This window comes from Nycticebus coucang, chromosome 2, assembly GCF_027406575.1.
Source record: "Nycticebus coucang isolate mNycCou1 chromosome 2, mNycCou1.pri, whole genome shotgun sequence".
Taxonomy (NCBI): Eukaryota; Metazoa; Chordata; class Mammalia; order Primates; family Lorisidae; genus Nycticebus; species Nycticebus coucang.
The window spans coordinates 122,048,416-122,069,493 of NC_069781.1; the positions used below are offsets into that span (position 1 = coordinate 122,048,416).

Consider the following 21,078-nt stretch of genomic DNA (forward strand, 5'->3'; position numbering starts at 1 on the left):
ATAGGAGGTTATGTGACCAAAAGCACACTTCTCTGTATTTCAGTTTATAAAATAAGGAGGCCGGGATGAAACTTTTTTATTTTTTGAGACAGTTTTCACCTTGTCACCCTCGGTAGATTGCCATGACATCATAGCTCACAGCAACTTCAAACTCTTGGGCTCAAGTGATTCTCTTGCCTCAGCCTCCCAAACAGCTGGGACTATAGGCGCCCGCCATAATGCCTGGCTATTTCTAGAGATGAGATCTCGCTCTGGCTCAAGCTGGTCTCGAACCCGTGAGCTCAGGGAATCCACCTGCCTTGCCCTCCAAGTGCTGGGATTACAGGTGTGAGCCACCTTGCCCGGCCTCTGGGATGAAACTCAGCTTCCACTTTCTAAATTCAGCCTCATGGTATCTTTTATTCAACATGTGTTTGTATTACCTCTTTAATGAGATCAGTGGTATAAACTGTGCTGCCTTAAAAATCCAAGATAGAAAAGGGAATCTCCACTTACTTATTGGTTTCCCAATTCAGAATTTCCTTAAAGACAGATTCCATAATTTAAAAACAAAATAAAAAATGAAAATATTCTGAAATCCCCAGCTGATAAATTTTCAAGGTTAAGACTATGAGCTTTTGTTCTTTTAGGTGTTTACCAGCACCTATCGGAATGCAAAGACTATACAAGTCACTCAGTCATACTTGGCAAATTTATAGTTATCAACCCAAGGGCATTTTCTTTCACTAATGCCAACTCATGTCCAAGCCAGTAGTGATTAGTAAAATAGACAAGGCTCTATTTTAAGCTTTGTTGCCAACATGTAGAATACTGATGTTTTCTACCCTCCTTGGCCTTCTTTTTTTTTAGTAATTATAAAACAAGGCTAAATATTAGATTAATATCAACTGTGTGATTATGCCAGAAAAAAATGGCTAGACTCTGTATCTCTCCCTGGCTGCTCACTTTCTCAGCACTCTGCCCTTAGGAGAAATGAAGAGAACAATTCTGGTGGCAGGTTTTTGTGGAAAAATTCCTCTGAATGATGGTCAAATTTAGTACTTGCCCAATGAGAGATTTTACTTAAAAAACTTGGTAAACATGCTACCTGTATTTCCACCACCCCTCTTAAATTGAGGACTCGAGAGCTCAGTGCCCCTTGTTTTGTAGGGGAAAAGAAGCTACATAACAATATTCTTGACAATTCTCTTAAGGTTTACTCCTTTACTTCTCAGTATGCAAGTACTTATCTGTATGCACAAGTATGTACACACTACACACACACTCGCAAATACACACCAACATGTTAACGTGATTCCTTGTAAAAGCTCCTTAATGGATTTTACATTTTTATTTACTTTTTTGTTGGAGGGTGTGTGGGTAGGTGAACATGGTGTGGAAAAGTGGGAGGCAGAAAGTTTTTACCCATGAATTTGAAATGGAATCAGTGTAAGAAAGTTAACTTCTTTTATGTTTTCTAAAAAAATGCATTGGAAAAAAAAATATTGGAAATATACACACCAAAACATTAAGAGTAGTTGGGGTTATTACAGAAGATTTTAATTTTTTTAGGTTTATATTTTGAAGAGTCCTATAATGAATATATAAAAAATAACTAGATAAAAAAATGTTAAATAATTTAACCTCTCAAGCACTAAAGAGAAAAAGATCAAGGAATTAAATTAATCTTAGAGGTTCTCATACTTTTCTGCAAGATAATCTTTCTTCCCCCTAAATCCCAATATAAATATTTTTAATCTCCTGATCTTGGCATAATATCCTTATGTTGCAGTTTGCATTTTAAATCTGATTTACTTATTTAAGCAAATTGGTAGAGTGTATGGGATTTGAAACCAAAAATCAGGGTTTGACTCTCTTCTTCACATTAAGGCCACAGCCTCAGATGAGGTGCCTCCTCCTGATCAAGGAGGTCACCCCTTCCTCACAGGGTAAATGAAAGCATTACCTGAGCTAATACGCAGGGAGCTCTGGGCACACAGTAAATCTCAGTAGCGGTTAACAGGGAGGTGACATCTACCTGACAGGGTAATTGGAAGCAGTAGATGAGATCATATGCAGGGGGCTCTGAGCACACAGTAAAATCTCAGTAGTAGTGGTAGTGCCTCTTGTCGCTATTTTTCTTCAAATATTAGGCTACTCCAGAGAGTACCCCTGAATTTACGTCCATTGGTATCTCTATCATCCGGTTGGTTCTGGGACGTGCAAGCTGTGACAGGACGCAGCTAACGACCCACTAAGGTGGCCATACGGGGATGCCCACTTGACACTTACTTTGCTCTTCTTACTGCTGGACATTTTATTCCTGATGTAGCTGAACGTACGACTGACTTTTGTTCCACTCTTCCCTTCAAAATCTTTCTTGGAGGGGCTTTGTGGCAGGAAATTGAAGTTCTCTTCTGTTATACTAAATAAAAACAAGAAGATAGTTTTGCTTTTTTTTTTATTTTGAAACAAAACTACAGGAGGTAAATGGCAAGCATGGTGGTCAGAAGTTGTCAAAAACAGGCTAAGTTCTTTTACCCATCATTTATGGTTCAACTATGGATTTTGAGTGATCTGATGTTAAAAAGAGCCTGTCAATTATTCATTTAATTACTTTATCAGAAATTTCTTTCTTTCTTTTTTTTTTTTGAGACACTCTGTCATCCTAGGTAGTGTGCTCTGGCATCTGAGTTCACAACAACCTAAAACTCTTGGGCAATCCTCTTGCCTCAGCCTCCCGAGTAGCTAGCATTACAGATGCCGGCCACTACACTCAGCTAGCTAGCTTTTCTATTTTTAGTAGAGATGGGGCCTCGCTCTTGCTTAAGCTGGTCTCTGAACTCTGAGCTCAAGCAATCTGCCCACCTCGGCCGCCCAGAGTGCTAGGATTACAGAAATTTCTTAATCTAAAAGAACACTCAATATACAAATTCTTTGCAACAAATAGGTGCTTGAAAGGACATCCACATATGTACTGAAAAAGAGGGTACTTGTTAACATAAGGCTGCAAACCAAGGAATCTTATGACTGTATATCCAAATTTTTAATAGTAGAGACTACTTATATTTTCTAACCTTTGGGACAAGGGACAATCAATGGACTGGTCCATGCAGCTATGCACAATTTTAGGAAGGAGTACACTGAATAGAAGGCAGAAGTGGGGCAGAGTGTTGGAAGATCAGATCCAGATTACTGATCTACTTGTTTAGGAAGCCTACATAAAATCTAAGACCACCTGAGATGGATGTATTTTGAACTTAGAAAATTTGCAATCATTAATTTTCTTAAAGAATGCTGGGCACTGAGTAAATTATTCATAATATAGAAAAGAACCCTTTTGTACAAGTTTGCTTAGATGTCTCAAACAGTTATTTTAGAACTTCACCAGAGAACTGCAGTGTTTGCTTCCAGGAACTGTGAGAGGACAGGTAGAGTAGACACGGGTTTAAGTCCAGTCACACATAAGTGCTATTTATAAAACAAAGCAGTCTGCTTTTAATACAAAAAGGAAATGGTATGAAAACCACTGCTCTAGGCCAGGTGCAGTGATTCACGTCTATAATCCTAGTACTCTGGGAGGTCGAGGTGGGCGGATTGCTTGACTTCAAGAGTTTGAGACCAGGCTGAGCAAGAGCTAAACCCATTCATTTCGTGGTGGTAAAAGCCAGCAGTCCCAGCTACTTGGGAGGCTGAGGCAGAAGGATTGCTTGAACCCAGGAGTCTGAGGTTGCTGTTAGAAAGAAAACCAGTGTTCTAGAAAAGAGCAAAAATGAATTAGATTTGAAGGCTGTACAAAGAGTAGCACCCCTTATGAGGGTTCTGAATCACAGTCACATCTGATGCCTTTGAGAAAAGTCAGGAGACTTAAAAAAACTGCAGAGCAACAACTTGAACCTAAGTGCTTAGAGGACTTAATCTCATGAACATGAAAAGAGAAACATAAAAATACACAATTACAAAAAAAAAAAGCTTGAGTAGGAATAGAAATCTTTTGCCTATTGTCAAATAAAAAACCAATTCATTCACTTGGTAGCAGCAATACATGGACTTTTATGTGTGTACGTATATATACTAATTATGAGACAAAATGTTAGACTGAATATACGTATATATACTAAATGAGACAAAATGTTAGGCTTAGAGGAAATAAAAATCCTCATAAGCAAAGCATGCATAATCATCACGTTAATAAATATAAATAACTGTCTTTATTATGAGGACAGTATAAAGAATAAAAGTAGAAAACTACTGAAGATACTAATTTAAGATCTTGAAGCTGCGGCCTACTAAGAACAGACAAGGGCGCTGCATCATGAGCCAGGCCTCTCTTTGATATACAGAAAAGGCTGGGCCTTAATTTAGATCGCGGGTTGACAATCCAAAGTGCTAAACAACCCTACAAGAATCCTGCTCGATGCCATGCTTTTGAAAAAGAATGGATAGAATGTGCGCATGGAATTGGTACTATCCGGGCAGAGAAAGAGTGCAAGATAGAATTTGATGATTTCATAGAATGTATAGCTGGGGTGAAAACGATTCAACGCTTGAAAGCCATCCAGGAACAGCGGGATAAGCTAATAAAGGAAGGGAAATATACCCCTCCGCCTCACCACTTGGGCCAGGAGGAGCCTAGACCCTGAACAGAGAGCAGCTGCTGATGGCTGGAGGCTGATTTTCATTCTCCACTGGAAAAATTGTTTACTGAAAACTTCTTTATCAAAGTATGTAAAAATAAAGGATTGCTCCATCTTGTTTAAAAACAAAAAACAGATACTAATTTAAAAAGATACAGCTGACATTAGAAAACCACTTCTAATTATTATTCCAAGTTTATCACTAAAGGAAGAACCCAATGAGCTCAATATACTTAGTTTACTTAATTAAATGCCATTCACAGATTGAAAAGTTCCTAATTTTATCTCAGGAAAAGGAGTAACAAAAGAAAAGAATAGTACCTCTCAGTCAGATTAGCACTGGTGTTGTGGAAGGGCCGAGAATCTAGAAAACAAAACATGTAGAAGTTAGAACAAAAGGATTTTACCCTGATGATGGGTAAAATATTAAAATACGTAAAATAACACAGCTAAAGCAGAAACAGCGTTTGAAAGTCAGTGCATGGTGCCTCCTTCAAAAGGTCTGGAAGAAGGAAAGATTAAACTTGAAACTGTGGTATTACAAGTAGAATCATACAGCAATAGGGAGTGAATTTCCTACCAAGAAAACCATTTAATCCAGGATTCAAGTAATTGGAAAAAAATCGCAAATCATTTTTTTCTAATGATTAAACATATATCATGAATTTTTATGCCTGTCCTTATCAATGTTCGGTTTCCAAAGGCTATCTTTCTGAGATGATGTTATAGGAAGAATACAAAATAGCAAATTATGTGTCATGTTCTGTCACTGTTAATCCTGCTTTCATATATTTCTGTACTAAAAATCTAGCTAATCTGATATTTTCTGAGAATTCCTAGAAACAGATTAGCCAGCAGGAAGGGACGTAAGAGCTGGTTTACTGAGTCTCAGCCCTGTCACTAATTTGAGATGGGGCCTTGGGTTTCATTTCTTCATCTGTGAAATAAAACACATAGCAAGGCCTTTTCCAGGTTGATAGTGAAAAGATGAACAAGGCAGATGCATTCTTCTTCCTTCCATAACTATCAGATCAAAACTGAAGCAGGTCATTAAAACTGTAAGACTAAATCAGATAGCAGGGCAGGAAGCAGGACAACCAGAAGGAATGCTATCATTATTTTGATCTACCGCATGTTGATGGAAGTTTGAAGTGCTGAGGACTTAGATGACAGCAAGGCCTCAATCACACAATGATAAATGGTTTTCGGTTTTTAGGAGATTCGGTATAGAGATAATTTCTCTATATTCCAGGCAAAGAATGCATTGTGTAACTATTGGTATGATTTGGACAAAACACACCCTTTCTCCTTGAGTTGGCTTCTAAGATTTCTGATACCACTGTTAGCAAAACTTCAACCTAATAAAGATTTGAAGATGTTCTACAACCAGATTACCAGCACTTGAAACTCTCTGACTCCCTTTTCTGTTCTAGATTCTCAACAGCACCACAAAACTGTAGTAATTACTAAGGAATTTAAATTGTCAATAGGCAGCAGTAACACATAAGAAGAGTTTATTTTATTATTTATTATTATTTTTTTTTATAAGACAGAGTCTCACTTAGTCACCCTGGGTAGTGTCATGACATCGCAGCTCACAGCAACCTCAAACTCTTGGACTAAAGCGATTCTCTTGCCTCTGCCTCCCAAGTAGCTGGGACTACAAGCGCTGTCACAACACCGGCTATTTTTGTTTGTTTGTTTTTGGTTGCAGCTGTCATTGTTTTTTGGCGGGCTTGGGCTGGATTTGAACCCGCTAGCTCAGGTGTATGTGGCTGGCGCCTTAGCCGCTTGAGCCACAGGTGCCGAGCCTAGAAAACTTTAAAACGAATTAAGTCTTCAAAAGTTTGCCTTTCAAATGTATTCATGATCTATGTATATATGACTTAATTAAAAAAAAAAAAAAAAAGAAGTTTGCCTTCCATATTTTATCCTTTTCCCTATTTGGGATTCTTCATTTCACTTATGATGTACAGTAACAGCCACCAGGTGAAGGAGAAAGATCAGCAGAGTAAGAATATCTGGGATCTATCTCCCGGTTCTGCACCACCTAGGTGTGAAAGTATCAGCATTTTAACCTCATGGGGCTTCAGTTTACTAAAAAACCAAAAACAAAAACCGAAACAAAACAAAACAAAAAACCCAAGTGGGTGGTTTAAATTAGTGGCTTTAAAATATTGTCCACCCAAGGATCCTTCAATGATATAAGCAGCATTAAACTTCCTCAGGCACCAGAATTCTGGGGTACTTGAAGCAATTACCTGATAAGTTACCACCTTAGTAGTATGAACAAAATAAAAATGAAATTTGTAATGCAGAAAATACCAACCAACATAAAGACTGGCCAAGAATAAGCTCCCTGTAGTTTTCTGTGCAATATATTAAACAAATATGCGGCTGAGTATTAGGAGAATCTCTTAACTCCTACAAGAATTTCCAACTTTTAACGGAGGAAAAAAATTTAGTTCAGTTACTATGATCTTTTTAGATGTGGTTCTGAAAACCGCAGACGTGATCAATCCACTCAATACGTCTGAAATTCCTGAAAGTGTCATCACATTTCCAGAGCACCTAAGGGTATAAACAATTTTATTTCCATGACAAAATTACACACTTAAAGTTAGCACATAAAAGTAACTACAGGTAAGTAATACATTTCAACTAGATTTTTTTTTAAGGCACAATATAAGGTGCAGACCTTTTACCCTACATCTGAGGACTTCTAGTTGGAACCACTGGATGGACACAGTCAATAGTTTTCAAAGTGTGCTCCATGGAACACTAATTTCAATAAAAGTTATATATAGTCCTACACGTATTATGGTTTCTGAGTTCATTTGGGAAACACAGCATATCTAACACTGTGCTGGAAAATCAACACAGCATTTTAAACCTACCTAACCCAGAGTTTCCTCAGTTCATTTGGCCACGAACCAACTCCACCACATTAACTCTTTTTAGCATTTCTGAGTTTAAGGAACACATTTTGAGAAATTGTAGATATCTGATTCAAAGGGTTCTTCAAGCTTCAATATTTTTAGGATTCTACCATGTTGGATTAACTGAGTGATCACCACTATTATGAGTTTATAGTTCTGTATTGGTGGTACAAGAACTACTACTGGAATTTTGGGTTATTTGTCATGCTGACCCAACTACTTCTCATACTGTGACATGAAAAGCTTTCAAGAATTTTTGAACACTCAAAGTTGAAGTGGATTTTCACAACTTTCCTCCTATTATAGCTGGTTATAATGTGTTTATTTTGTGTCTATTTGTCAAACATCTTTTAATAGTAAAAAATACAGATTTCCACTTAAAATCAAATTGACTAAACTGTGGATAAAGCATTTCCCTTTAAGAATAATGTAAAAATGCCAGCCTAAACAAGACTTAAATATTGCTGCAACTTAGGGTCAGCAAGTGGTGGGGGTTTAGGGTACCCAATAATGTGACTATTGTAATTATGTTAAATTCACAATATTAGTTTCATAATATGAAAAAAATATATAATTTTATTATTTAACTTTCTATTATAAATGCTTCTTCCATTAAAAATAGCAGTCCTGGAACATTCTAGAAATCTTGCACAACCGAGGACATCAATTTTCATGAAAGGGAAATTCATTACCTTTCCAAATTTACTAAAACTGATACCTCACAAAGTTTGTTTGTTTTTTTTTTTGTAGAGACAGAGTCTCACGGTACTGCCCTCGGGTAGAGTGCCGTGGCGTCACACGGCTCACAGCAACCTCTAACTCTTGGGCTTCCGCGATTCTCTTGCCTCAGCCTCCCGAGCAGCTGGGACTACAGGCACCTGCCACAACGCTCGGCTATTTTTTTGTTGCAGTTTGGCCGGGGCTGGGTTTGAACCCGCCACCCTCGGCATATGGGGCGGCACCCTACTCACTGAGCCACAGGTGCCGCCCACCTCACAAAGTTTTTAAACTAAGTATTATCAAGTAAGAATACATTCATCTGAAACCTGCAGCTCATCCCAAAAACTGAACAATAAAAGGAAAGGAGAGAAAGGAGGAGAGAAACATACAACCAACTCCCGCATGCTCATCAACATGGTCTAATCTTAAAAGACATTTTTTTTTTTTTTTTTTTGGTAGAGACAGAGTTTCACTTTATTGCCCTCGGTAGAGTGCCGTGGCGTCACACAGCTCACAGCAATCTCCAACTCCTGGGCTTAGGCAATTCTCCCGCCTCAGCCTCCCGAGTAGCTGGGACTACAGGTGCCTGCCACAACACCCGGCTATTTTTTGGTTGCGGTTTGGCCGGGGCCGGGTTTGAACCCGCCACCCTCGTTATATGGGGCCGGCGCCCTACTCACTGAGCCACAGGCGCCGCCCTTAAAAGACATTTTTGATCACTCACAATGGCTCCCTGTGGCCCACAGCCAAACACTATTAGCTCCGTCTGGCTCATTGGCTCAGACTGGGGCCCTAGACAACAGCCAAAGTTCTCCGCATTCCCGCTCAGGCTCTCCCCAAGATAGTTCAACTGAGTGCCAAGTCCAAAGACACCAAAACAGTTCACAGGATGGAGAACCTAATAAGGGGACGGAATCCCCCACAGTATCAGAGAAGCCCTTGTAAAGAAGTCCGTGCTGCCCTTCGGAAGAGGCCCGAGGAGGAGTGAGCCTGCCACATGAAAAAAATGCAAGTCTCAGTGGTCACAACCTAGAAGCTGCAGAGACAGGAATAACTAGCAAGTAGATACAGTTATTTTACTGTGCTTGAGTGTATAGAATTCAGTAGTGTTCTAGAGATTTGACTCTGTAATGACCAAAGAGTTCTGTGACTTTAAATTTATACCTAGCAGTATTTGTGTTCACTGATACCACAAAAATAAGTAGGAAGAAAACTGGTAACGACACATTGCAGTAAACTTAATTTCTTTCAATAAAAAAAAAAGACATTTTTAAAGAAATGGTCTAAAAAGGAGAAACAAAGTATAACCCTAGCTTTTAAACATCACAAATGGATACCTAGATTATCTGTGCCAGGAAGCAGAGAAATGAAACAAGGAAAATAAAATTTACATTGCCAAATGAAAAGTTCTGTGAAATTAGTAAACAATAATATAAAGAGCACAAATTGGGATGAGAACACATCCCCTTATGCCCCTGAAGGTATCTGTGTCTGGAAAGATACATCTTTTGTGCCCCAGAATCAGGAGGCCATTGGATTAACCAGTGTTAATAGTGTACAGAAGGCAGAAATTTACCATCCAAATCATTGCAAAGCCAAGCATAAAGACAAAAGATTTATGAAGGATGGCATGCAAGGCAAGGAAGGTCCCCAACAAGGTCCTTAGTTCCAAGCCTACAGCATTTGCTCAGTGGTGAGACCCTGAAGCACAGTCAGTGGACACCAAAGCTGCTTACTTACTATGCAACTCCTCCTCCTCATCACTGGAACAAGAAGAGCCAAGAGAAAAGAGAGTTTTAGACTTAAGGAGTGGAGAGATGCTGATGGAGAAGGAGATCCGCTTGGCCGGCTGCGTCTGCGGCTGAGCTGAGAGGTGGGTTAACAGAAGACATCAGAGCACGCACAGAATGTGCCAGGACAAAGTAAAAGGCACCTCCAATCCATGTGGAGACAGAAACCTGTCACTGGCCTATGTGGTTCCAGGAAAAACTATCTGAGTGAACAACGTATTTATATTTTCATCTTCATATCTGAATATACAGAATTCAAATGTAATTTTGGAAAAATTCATCCAACATATATGTACTTGTTAGATCATGAAAATAACATTCACAATTCACACCAGAGTTTTCTTCCTTGAAAGAATACTGAAAGCATCTAGAGCAATTTCTCCAGGATTCTGTATTTGGCTCCCTCACCCCAAAATTGCCTCCTCTTCACAGACAATCTACATACAAAAGGTGGTTCCCATCTTTCTGATCTTCCAGCCACTCTTTTCTTTGAGCTCTACACTCAATACATCCCTGTTCCCCGGGGGAAGATATGCCAAAGGCAGCTGAAACTCACCGTACACAGTCTTCCTGCAAAACTGTTCTTCCTCCTGTGGCCCTTCCTTTGATGATTGGTACCTAACATCTAGCTAATCATTCAAAACAGAGATGTGGATATACCGTGTATCTCTGTATCACATCTCACCCAGGATTCCTGACTTTGTCCTCCAGATCAACCTTGATTTCTGCCCTCCTGCCCGTTCTGCACCCTCCTGCTCCATAGCATTAGAACACTATCTAAGGTCACTTAAAACCTGCAAAAGTCTTCCACTGATCTGCTAGCCTCTCCTCCCCAATAGATTTTTCAGTGTAGGCAGCCTCAAATGTTATAATAGTCAATTAATTAATCGACTTACATGATTTCATCAACCTCAGCAAGATGCCCAAATTCCTCAGTCTTATTTTCCACATTCTATTTCACCTAATAGAATTCACTAGCTAATTCCTAGTTTATTTCTGGTCTAAACTTTGATACTGTTTCTCCTCAACAAGCCTCTGACTCCTTAAGTCTGACACTCCTATAATATCAGTATTTCTTTTAGAAAAGTTATCATTTTCTATTACAAGCACTGTTCTGTCTATGGGCTGTAAATATGGTAAGGAAAGGAATCATATCTGGTAAGTTTACCACTGTCTGCTTTGGTGCATGGCAAAGAGTTTCTTAGTACCAATTATACACAAATATTTATTGGATAAACAAATTAATAAATTTCCTTTTATTAGGTTTTCTGGAATTTCAATGTTCTAAATAAAGTGAGAGAAAAAGCCTTGTACCTACTCAACATGAAAGCCCCTCCATACCCCAGATAAATGCTAAGTGATGTCAGACTGTTTGCTATCTGCTGCCACTACAATCAACAGAGATCCAAGAAATACTGGTACAAATACATATACATTGGGTTTTTAGACAGTGATAATTTTGTGCAAAAGATACCAATGTAATGTGCGTTCTAATTTTTTTTTTTGAGACAGAGTCTCACTCTCTTGCCCTGGTAGAGTGCTATGGCATCACAGCTCATAGGAACCTCAAACTCTTGGTAGCTGGGACTATATATAGGTGCTTACCACCATACCTGGTTAGTTTTCTATTTTTAGTAGAGAAGGGGTCTTGCTCTTGCTCAGGCTGGTCAAAACTCCTGAACTCAAGCAATTCACCTGCCTTGGCTGCCCACAATGAGCCATTGCTCTTGGCCAAAGCTTCATATACTGATATCAGGTCCCTGATAAGCTAAGCAGAAAATTTTCCAGCAAGTAAGAAGAAAAGCTCTATGTGCCAGAATGTCTAGAATACTGTTTTCTGGGAGTTTGCTACATTATACGGGGTGCACATAAGGTTTAAATAGCACATGAACTTTATGGCCACCCTGTATATAGTGCATAGCTAGCAAGTGAAAATACATGAAAAAACTATCTTGCTTTTTGGAGGAACAACAACAAAGTATATCATCCACAAGGAAAGAGAGTATGTCACATAATATAGGAAAAAGATCACTCCACAGAGCATGAGCTCTTGGCACAGGGTATCTACTGCTACAGAGTGTTCACTATGCCACAACACTTCCTAGTCATGGAAGGCAGGTACACGTCTCACTTAGACAGCCTTCCTGGCATTCACTATCGAGTAGATTTTCTGGGTCAAATCCACTATAAACTATTTAGTTATAATTTCCATTCCACACCAGCCAAACCTCTAACCCAAAGCCACATCAAAACAAAATCAGAATCAAAACCAACAAAAACAAGAAAGACAATCTGTCACACTTCTGTGAGGTCATATCTGTACCTCTGAAAACAGATCATCAGGCTTTGTCCAACAGACCAGATTTGTATTAGAAATATTAATCACAGTTAAGGAACAAAAAAATTAACTGTCACCAAGTTGGAGACTCAATTATATCAAGGGACACTGCAGAGACCCCAGAAACACCAGGACAGCTTATTTTTTTTTTTGCATCAGCATTCCAAATACATGATCTTTCAGCAAAAAATGTAATGTATTATATTTCCTTTATGATCAGATTTTCATCTTTATATCACGATCTCACACTGCAATTACTAAAAGAATCAGTGTTTTAAAAATAAAAAAAGGAGGGCGGCGCCTGTGGCTCAGTGAGTAGGGCGCCGGCCCCATATGCCGAGGGTGGCGGGTTCAAACCCAGCCCCGGCCAAACTGCAACAACAACAAAAAAATAGCCGGGCGTTGTGGCGGGCGCCTGTAGTCCCAGCTGCTTGGGAGGCTGAGGCAAGAGAATCGCATAAGCCCAAGAGTTAGAGGTTGCTGTGAGCCGTGTGACGCCATGGCACTCTACCGAGGGCGGTACAGTGAGACTCTGTCTCTACAAAAAAAAAAAAATAAAAAAAGGAGGGGTTTCCCCAAGAACAAGTTGCTTTTTTTGTGGCAACCATTTGTCCAATTCAGATGTTTCTGAGTATCTTTTATTGGCAAACACCCTGTGCTTAAAGCTGCTACAGTATCTCTAAATAACTGTCACAGCCAATCTGCACACAGTCCCGTTTGGTAATCACTTTCAAATGTAATCCTACTGACAGTTACTGAACTGTCTGAAATGTATCTCAGTCTTGCTCTTTCTTGAGCCAGTTACTCTGCCCAGTTTATTCACTAGTCCCAGCTACTCAAGAGGCTGAGGCAAGAGGATTGCTAGGAGTCAGAGGTTGCTGTGAGCTATAATGAGAGGGCACTCTATCGAGGGCAACAAAGAGAGACTCAGTCTCCAAAAATAGAACACACACACAAAACAGTATGTTGTTTATGCCCCCAAACATAATAAATTGAATGTATTAAGGGTGTTTTAGTGAGTAAAAGTAGGAAGATTTCAAAGCAGTTCAGCTATGTCACCTTTTCTATTTAAGTGCTGAGCCAGTGAGAATAAACTGTGGAAATGTTATAGGATCTGAAAGTGAAAAAATGACAGAAAAAGTAGTTAAGTTGTAATATATTTAATTAGTAGTATACTCACTGTCCAATCCACGATGGCTGATTGTCATTAATGAGATGGATTTTGTCAATGGAGAAGAAATTGCTGATGTACAGTAATTAAATCCCTGTTGCTTAGATCTGTGACATGTCTGTGAAACAACAAAGTGCAGGTTCTAAGTACATGCTCTCACGTTTTTAGATAAGCACAAAACTATACATTCGGATGCAACACAGTAAAACAAGGGAGGACAGAAGAGGGTTAAGAGTAGGTTTCATAGACACACTTGGATTCAAGTCTGCCCCTGCCACTTACTAGCTCCTCAATCTCAGAGTAGTTTCCTTAGCTTTTCTGAGCCTTAGTTTTCTCTTCTGTAAAATGGGCATGATTCGAGCACTCATCCTTTACAGTGGTTTTGTACCCCTCCTGGCATTTAACAATGTTTTAAAATTAGGAAATGTTTAAGAACTATCTACTAGGTATATAATTGGGATTATAATTTTGGAGGTTAAGGCAGGAGAATCACTTGAAGCCAGGAGTTCAAGGCTGCAGTGTGCTATGAATGCACCTGTGATCAGCCTATACTGCTATTGCACTCCAGCCTGGCCAACACAGGGAGACCACATCTCTTAAACAAACAAAAAATAATAATTTCCCCAGAAATATCAAACTACATATAGTATTTGTTCTTTGAAAATCTAAATATTCCTCATAGAAATACAGTGGGATATCAGCAATGTTATTCTGATTTTAAAGAGTTAGAAACTAAGATATAAGTAAAAAGTGTTTCAAGCTCACAGCAGAACAGGAGTACATGTGGAAAGAAACCTAAATCTCTTTCATTTCCTCTTCTATAATTAGACTGATTCTATATGAACATGAGGGTGACTGAAATTTGAGAATTTAACTCCCTCAGTAAACTCATAGAAGCTTTAAGCCCATGTAGTCCAATCAACTACAGAAGTTCCTGCTACACTATCCCTAAAGAGAGTTACTCAGGGTCTGCTAGCACACTTCTGGTGATGAGGGCTCCCTTCCCTTGAGAGGCCAATCCAGCTGTTAACTAACTGCAATCATCACTAATCCCTTCCCCACAACGGGAGAATAAAATGTCTCTCCTCACACATGTCGCAAGGGAAGCGATCAAAATCCAATACTAGCATGAGCTCGTCTCCACTGGGCCAAAGACTTCTGGTTATTTAGAGCTTGTTCCATGTGTAACCATGGAATCCGAGGCAAACAGTTGCTATGTTTCAAATACAACTGTGAGGTCTGAAAAATGATCTCAGTGAAAGGCAGAGACTTTCAACAGGAAGTTGGCTGCAGGCAACTTGTCCAAATCAGACAGAAACAAGCAGCTCGAATACCCACTGTGGGCTTGCACACAAGATAAAGACAATAGATAGGGCAGGGAGTTCCGGGAAGGCTAAGCACAGGAAGGGATTAAAACATTGACAACTTTAACTAGAAAGACTAAGTCAGAAGGTCCATATTAGAAAGACATCAGTGGTAAGTAACATCACTTACTATAAAAGTTACCTGTCGAACTCCTGGAAACAGTTTCAGAAAAGGTATCACAGAAACGAAATTAAGGAAATTAAAAGGTTCTCATTTCCTCATTAAAACTCATCTAACCTCAAAGACATGAAAAGAAGCAGTGAGACTAACAGCCAGAAACTGTGTTCCGCACTGTTCAGCTAAAAGCCAGTTATGTGGCCTCAGGGAAGTCACTTAAATGGGCTTTAAGTTCTTGTACGTAAGAGCTTGTGCTGAATTTGAAGGGATATGTACATATATTGATAGGATTCTATTCACAAACCCACAGCTTTGGTATTTTAGCTGGTCCTGCAAATGATACTTGAAAGATTCTATAAATGTAAATGCAATTTATTTTTTAGGTTTTCAATAGTTTATTTACCCTTAGCAAAGCTGTGCTCAGCAGCCACCAAAGAATTGTTCCTACTTTTACCTTCCTTTTCTGCCACCATTATGTTGAATAAATCTAAGTTACTTACTTCAATAGTAAGGATATTCTCTATACTATTTTTATTTTTTCCAATATTTTCTAAAGTATCAGACCAAGTAGGAATTTTTTCAAAAGCAGCAAAATTCCTTAAGGTCCTCAATTTGATTTTCGTTAGGCCTAAACTTCTATTCATTAGGCTGCACACATGTGTAAGTGATACACTTTATTACTAAGGTAATCCTTCTGTGCCAAATTTTTATTTTGTTACTAGTAAGTAGGATGCAATAAAAAAATTCCACACAAAATTCCAGCCCCCAAATCAAAGAAAAGGTTCTAAGCATTGTTTAATTAGAAAGGTTTCATTAGATTTCTACCTTAAATGCCAGTCGCCTATCCAAAAACAGATGTTTTTATTTATTTAATTACAAATCTCTCATTTCGAAGAACTAAGATGTATCCCAGAATCCCTTCAGAAATTAATCCAAAGCCTCCTGTCCTGAGAGAAGGAAAGGGAGACAGCGAGTATGGGAGAATGCTATAAAAGTATGTAATTCAAACTCTCAACTCAGAAACTCCCCCAAGCAAGGGACTGTCAGAGAGTGGGAGGTGATAATGAGGGAATCTAAGAAAATGACAACGAGGCGGCGCCTGTGGCTCAGTGAGTAGGGTGCCAGTCCCATACGCCGAAGGTGGTGGGTTCAAACCCAGCCCCGGCCAAACTGCAACCAAAAAATAGCCGGGCGTTGTGGTGGGCGCCTGTAGTCCCAGCTGCTCGGGAGGCTGAGGCAAGAGAATCGCGTAAGCCCAAGAGTTAGAGGTTGATGTGAGCCGTGTGACGTCATGGCACTCTACCCGAGGGCGGTATAGTGAGACTCTGTCTCCACAAAAAAAAAAAAAAAAAAAGAAAAAGAAAAAAAAATGACAGCTAGGAATTCACTGAGTGGCTTGGTGCCCATAGCTCAGTGGTTAAGGAGCCGGCCACATATACCTGCGCTGTCGGGTTTGAACCTGGCCCAGGTCTGCTAAACAACAATGACAACTACAACAAAAAATAGCTGGGCATTATGGCAGGCACCTATAGTCCCAGCTACTTGGGAGGCTGAGGCAAGAGAATTGCTTAAGCCCAAGAGTTTGAGGTTGCTATGAGCTGTGAGGCCAAGGCACTCTACCGAGAGCAACATAGTAACACTCCGTCTCAAAAAACAAAACAAAACAAAAAATTCATTTGGTGTGGTGGCTCTTGCCTGTAATCCTAGCACTCTGGGAGGCCAAGATGGGTGGATTGCTTGAGCTCAGGAGTTCAAGACCAGCCTGAGAAAGAGTGAGACCCTGTCTCTAAAAATAGCCAGGTGTTGTGGCAGCCGCTTGTAGTCTCAGCTGTTTGGGAGGCTGAGCTCAAGAGTTTGAGGATGCTGTGAGCTATGATGCCACAGCACTCTACCAAGGGTGACAAAGAGAAACTTAAAAAAAAAAAAAAGTTGTCACTTGGTTTGGCTGACAGGGAAGGCCCTGGCCTCCAAGACAGGAGATTTGAGGTTTAGGAGTGCAGCAACAGCGCACATTAAGAGATGATGAGGTAGTGAAAAAGAGAAGGCAGGGGACACAGGTGCTCCCTCATGGATTCTGGCAGGGACAGTCAGCTGAGACCAACAAAAATCATCTCTAGGACAGTGTGGTAAGAAGGTATGTTTTCCCCTCTTAGGAAGCAGAAACTTAGGATTATGTTTTAGAGAACTAAAAAATTGAATGATGATATATAAAACACTTTAAGTCTCATTTTACTATTGGGGTGGAAAAGGTGGCATCAGATAAGAAAGAAAAATGCAATTTACTATCCCACATAAGTTCCCAATTCTTTTTTTTTTTTTTTGTAGAGACAGAGTCTCACTTTATGGGCCTTGGTAGAGTGCCGTGGCTTCACACAGCTCACAGCAGCCTCCAACTCCTGGGCTTAAGCGATTCTCTTGCCTCAGCCTCCCGAGCAGCTGGGACTACAGGCGCCCGCCACAGTGCCCGGCTATTTTTTGGTTGCAGTTTGGCCGGGGCTGGGTTTGAACCCGCCACCCTCGGTATATGGGGCCGGCGCCTTACCAACTGAGCCATAGGCGCCACCCAAGTTCCCAATTCTTAAATTTGCTTTGATGGATCACTGAAATCTATGCAGATTAATGGTATTCTTTAATATTAAGTGCTAAAATCTTGCTTTAGTGCTTGATTAAGTATATCATATAATAAGTAATCACAGCTATTATCCCCATACTATCAGAAGTCGTACCTTCTACCTTCCTAGTACCTGATAATAGTTTGGAAAATAAAATACATTGTTTCTAAATTAGCAATATTTTAGCCTTACCTGATCAAACCTTCTATGTTCTCTCTGGCCTGACTCTAGATCCTCTTCTGAGAGTGATACCAAAGAGTCACCTCGTTCCTCACCACTGAAAGGGTATCTGAGCTCCTGGGTGTTTGCAGGGTTTCCTTCCAGAGATGAAGATGGTTTGTTTTCGACACCAGCTCCTCCTATCAAGCCTTCTAGACTGAAACTGAACACAGGTCACAAAGAGTTAATTCATTCTATTTTTTGGACAAAGGGATAAAATCCCCTTTAACTTGTTCTCTCTTGCTCATGTTACCTTTACCATCAATTAGCAAAACTATCACCCGCAGAGCCTGAATGCTGAGAGAGAATACCGCACCTAAGTTTTCTTACCTTGTTCTATTCATCCAAGCATTGAACCAGCTAAGACCATTTTTTTTCAATATACCATATGGACAGATCATATTTATATTATTGATCTTTCATATGTGCTTTTCCTTGACCTAATATAATTAATCTTTACCAGACTCCAACTCTGCTAATGCTAAATAAATTAAACATCACAGAGAAAATATGAGCTTAAGTAACTTTCAGAAGGTAAACTGGGTGACTTACCCTTGTGTCCATTAAGTGGACCTGTCTTAACTCTTCACTCAACTACACGCTAGTTGACCTTCGTAACTTTACAGGTGTGCTTCCACCCCAAAAAACCCATGCTTCACCCAGGAGCCTTACCAGCTGTGCACACCTGGCCAAACAACAACTGCAGACAGGCTTCCAGAGAATTGCTAGCTGCAGACAGACACATGTAAACACTCACAAAGCTGAAAAGCAACTAAGGCTAAGAGCTGTAACTTTTTAGCTGGAAATTGGTAAAGGGAAAAAAAGCAAACAGGGTTGAGTATTTTAAATGGGATTCCAGAGACAAAGATTATGTGGCATGTAGTGGTAAAAGCATTTTCTGTAAGCAGGAGGCAACTGAGAGAGGTTAGTGATCTATCTATCCTCCTTGGGGATGCTAACTAGAATAATTCACATCTGTTACAGCTGAGTGAGCAACATCTCATACTGCCCAGGAAAAACAGTACAGATAATTGCTACAATTAAGTTCATACATTCCAGCCCTTCTAGAAGGGCTTGTATTTACTTTTTTTATTTTGTAAATCACTTATTATGAAAAGTCACTATTTTCTCTAGTGGGTAAACAATGGATTTTTCTTATTTCAATATGGCAACAGAAATCAAGACTAACTACAAATAGACCTCTCTGTAAAAGTCATTTCCAATGCTAGGGACAAGAAAAGAGCCTAAGGGAAAAAGAAATTTAGTTTTCCACTGTAAATTATTTGAAAAGCCCAAGAAAGCCAGATCTATGCTGTTGGCAAAAACTTAATCCTGAAAATGTTTCAGCAATTAAATCTGGCGGCTTAGTTGAGAGCATATGAAACAATGAAGAGTCTCTGAATTTGGAATCTACACCGAACTGTACGCTAGGAAGCATAACAGAAATCAGTACATCTCATCAGCTGCTTTGCTTCTCTGAGGATTTGGGAATCAAAACAGGTGAAAACAGGGAGAAGTAGTGTACTACTCTACTCCACAGAGATGAGTCTGTAGAAAACACACATCAACAGCCCCAAGACAAACAGGATGTCCCAGGGCCGTCTGTCCAACTTCTTGGCTGCAGCCCTCCATTGGGTGAGCAATACCCATAGTGGAGACAACGCAACATGGTGTCACAGACAAAGCAGCTGCCCATATGCACCCCAGGCACACAGAAGCCAGCTCCAAGCCAAAAGCCCAGATGCCAAACTTTATGCTTCCCCGTTTGGTGGCAGGACACATAACCATACCATACCTTCTGTAATTAAAGTCAGCACTCAGGGCAGCAGAGTACTGCACACCAGAGGGACACCAGCTCATACTGGGGATGACATCAAAGAAATAGAAATAGAGGAAGAAAAGAGGAAACAGGGACAGGGTTATTAGGTTTAAAAAGAAAGGGCATAGTTAGAGACAGATGGATTTACTTACTCATCCAAAAATTTAGAAATGCAATATTGAGAATTTAGAAAAACCCTCGAGTAAGAACCATGGAAACTTAAAATTGTTCCCTTGATGTCCACAGATAGTCTTTTGGAAAAGACTACATAAGCTCTTTATAGGAGAACCAGGTAACCTGAAACCCAGGAATTCTTTCTGATGACCCCTTGGCAAAGAGGGTACCCCATTTGTGGCTTCTGCTCCAGATATTCTCAGACGTTTTTCAGCCTCCACTATTGGGGACAATCTCTCTATATGTCCCTCCATTCCCACATCACCCTTAACACAGCATCTCTGATACTGGACCAAAAGAAACAAGGACAAACTATGCTACACTGGGCTCCCTGAATCAGGATTCTTCACGTATTCCCATTAAGGGTCCATGTAAAGGAGACAATTCATAGATCCTGCACCACAGGGATGTTCAGTCAACACTCATATCCATCTGCAAACCCTGCTCACTAGGGTTTGCAGAAGTTAAGGATATAACAATAGGCACATATTCTCTTGTACTTTAACAGAGAGATTTTTTTTCCCTAGAAAAAAGGGGGATTTTATGGTACTGGGAAATAAATGTCTTTCTACTTTTACGTTTATATCCCTTTTCCCACAGGATTAAAAAAAATCCATTTGATCATCTTCTTTCCCAGTTCTGATATCTATTCTCAAGTGGCAGAGACCGAAAATCTGGGATTGGAAATGCTAAGTAAATACAACGAGCTAAAAAAAGTAACCGATTCAAAATATAGGGTACTATGTGACGGGAACTGTACCAGAAGGGCAGGATTTCTGATTAACATAAGCTATCATCCAAAAAACACAGTGCTATTTGGGCCTTAAAGTTCTAAGTCAATTTAGAAAATATTGCTGTTATTTTCAGAAATGGTTTTAAACAGAGCTCCTGGACAGTAAGAAAAATCACTCAGCTCCTTCATGCATCTTGCAAATGGAAAGGCCTGCAGATACCAAAAAACCTGTCTTGAATATTGAATACTGCTAATAATTTTGTTTTGTTGTCAAGTGGGGTTTTGGTAGAGGAAGGAGACAAGGAAAATGGTAGAAGGATATGATATGGTTCTTCTAAAAGTTTTATCATTTAAAAATAATTTAAACAATATAAATAATTTTCAATGAGATTACACTAATAGCATACAGCTCACAAGTGCAAAAGCAGCACAGCTGAAACCCCCTCATAAGTTTAGTAAGGTGGA

The 21,078-nt window shown here is 39.7% G+C and overlaps 2 protein-coding genes across 12 annotated transcripts in view; one reads left to right on the forward strand and one right to left on the reverse strand.

Moving 5' to 3' along the window:
• The window catches only part of AKAP13 (A-kinase anchoring protein 13), a 317,276-nt gene that overhangs the window by 58,898 nt on the left and 237,300 nt on the right, over positions 1-21,078 (reverse strand). For 7 of the 11 annotated variants that reach the window (XM_053581736.1, XM_053581737.1, XM_053581733.1 and 4 more), the window contains 5 exons: positions 19,683-19,748; positions 17,861-18,050; positions 13,584-13,692; positions 4,938-4,980; positions 2,272-2,404 (listed from right to left, as the gene is read on the reverse strand). In XM_053581736.1, coding sequence (XP_053437711.1) covers positions 2,272-2,404; positions 4,938-4,980; positions 13,584-13,692; positions 17,861-18,050; positions 19,683-19,748 — 541 coding nt within the window. The remainder of the gene's footprint in view (positions 1-2,271; positions 2,405-4,937; positions 4,981-13,583; positions 13,693-17,860; positions 18,051-19,682; positions 19,749-21,078) is intronic. The other 4 variants (XM_053581741.1, XM_053581740.1, XM_053581739.1 and 1 more) reach the window with 1 other exon arrangement.
• LOC128569152 (NADH dehydrogenase [ubiquinone] iron-sulfur protein 5-like) lies at positions 3,338-4,733 on the forward strand. Its single transcript, XM_053567271.1, has 2 exons — positions 3,338-3,410; positions 4,300-4,733. The coding sequence occupies exons 1-2, from the start codon at positions 3,338-3,340 to the stop codon at positions 4,620-4,622; spliced, it is 396 nt and encodes a 131-aa protein (XP_053423246.1). The 3' UTR covers positions 4,623-4,733.

What these genes read in the sequence shown, in the direction of transcription:
- LOC128569152 (XM_053567271.1), top strand. Translation starts at nt 3,338, where the DNA reads ATGTCTCAAACAGTTATTTTAGAACTTCACCAGAGAACTGCAGTGTTT. An exon ending in CAGGAACTGTGAGAGGACAG is followed by an intron (nt 3,411 to 4,299) that starts GTAGAGTAGACA and finishes CTGCATCATGAG; the next exon opens with CCAGGCCTCTCTTTGATATA.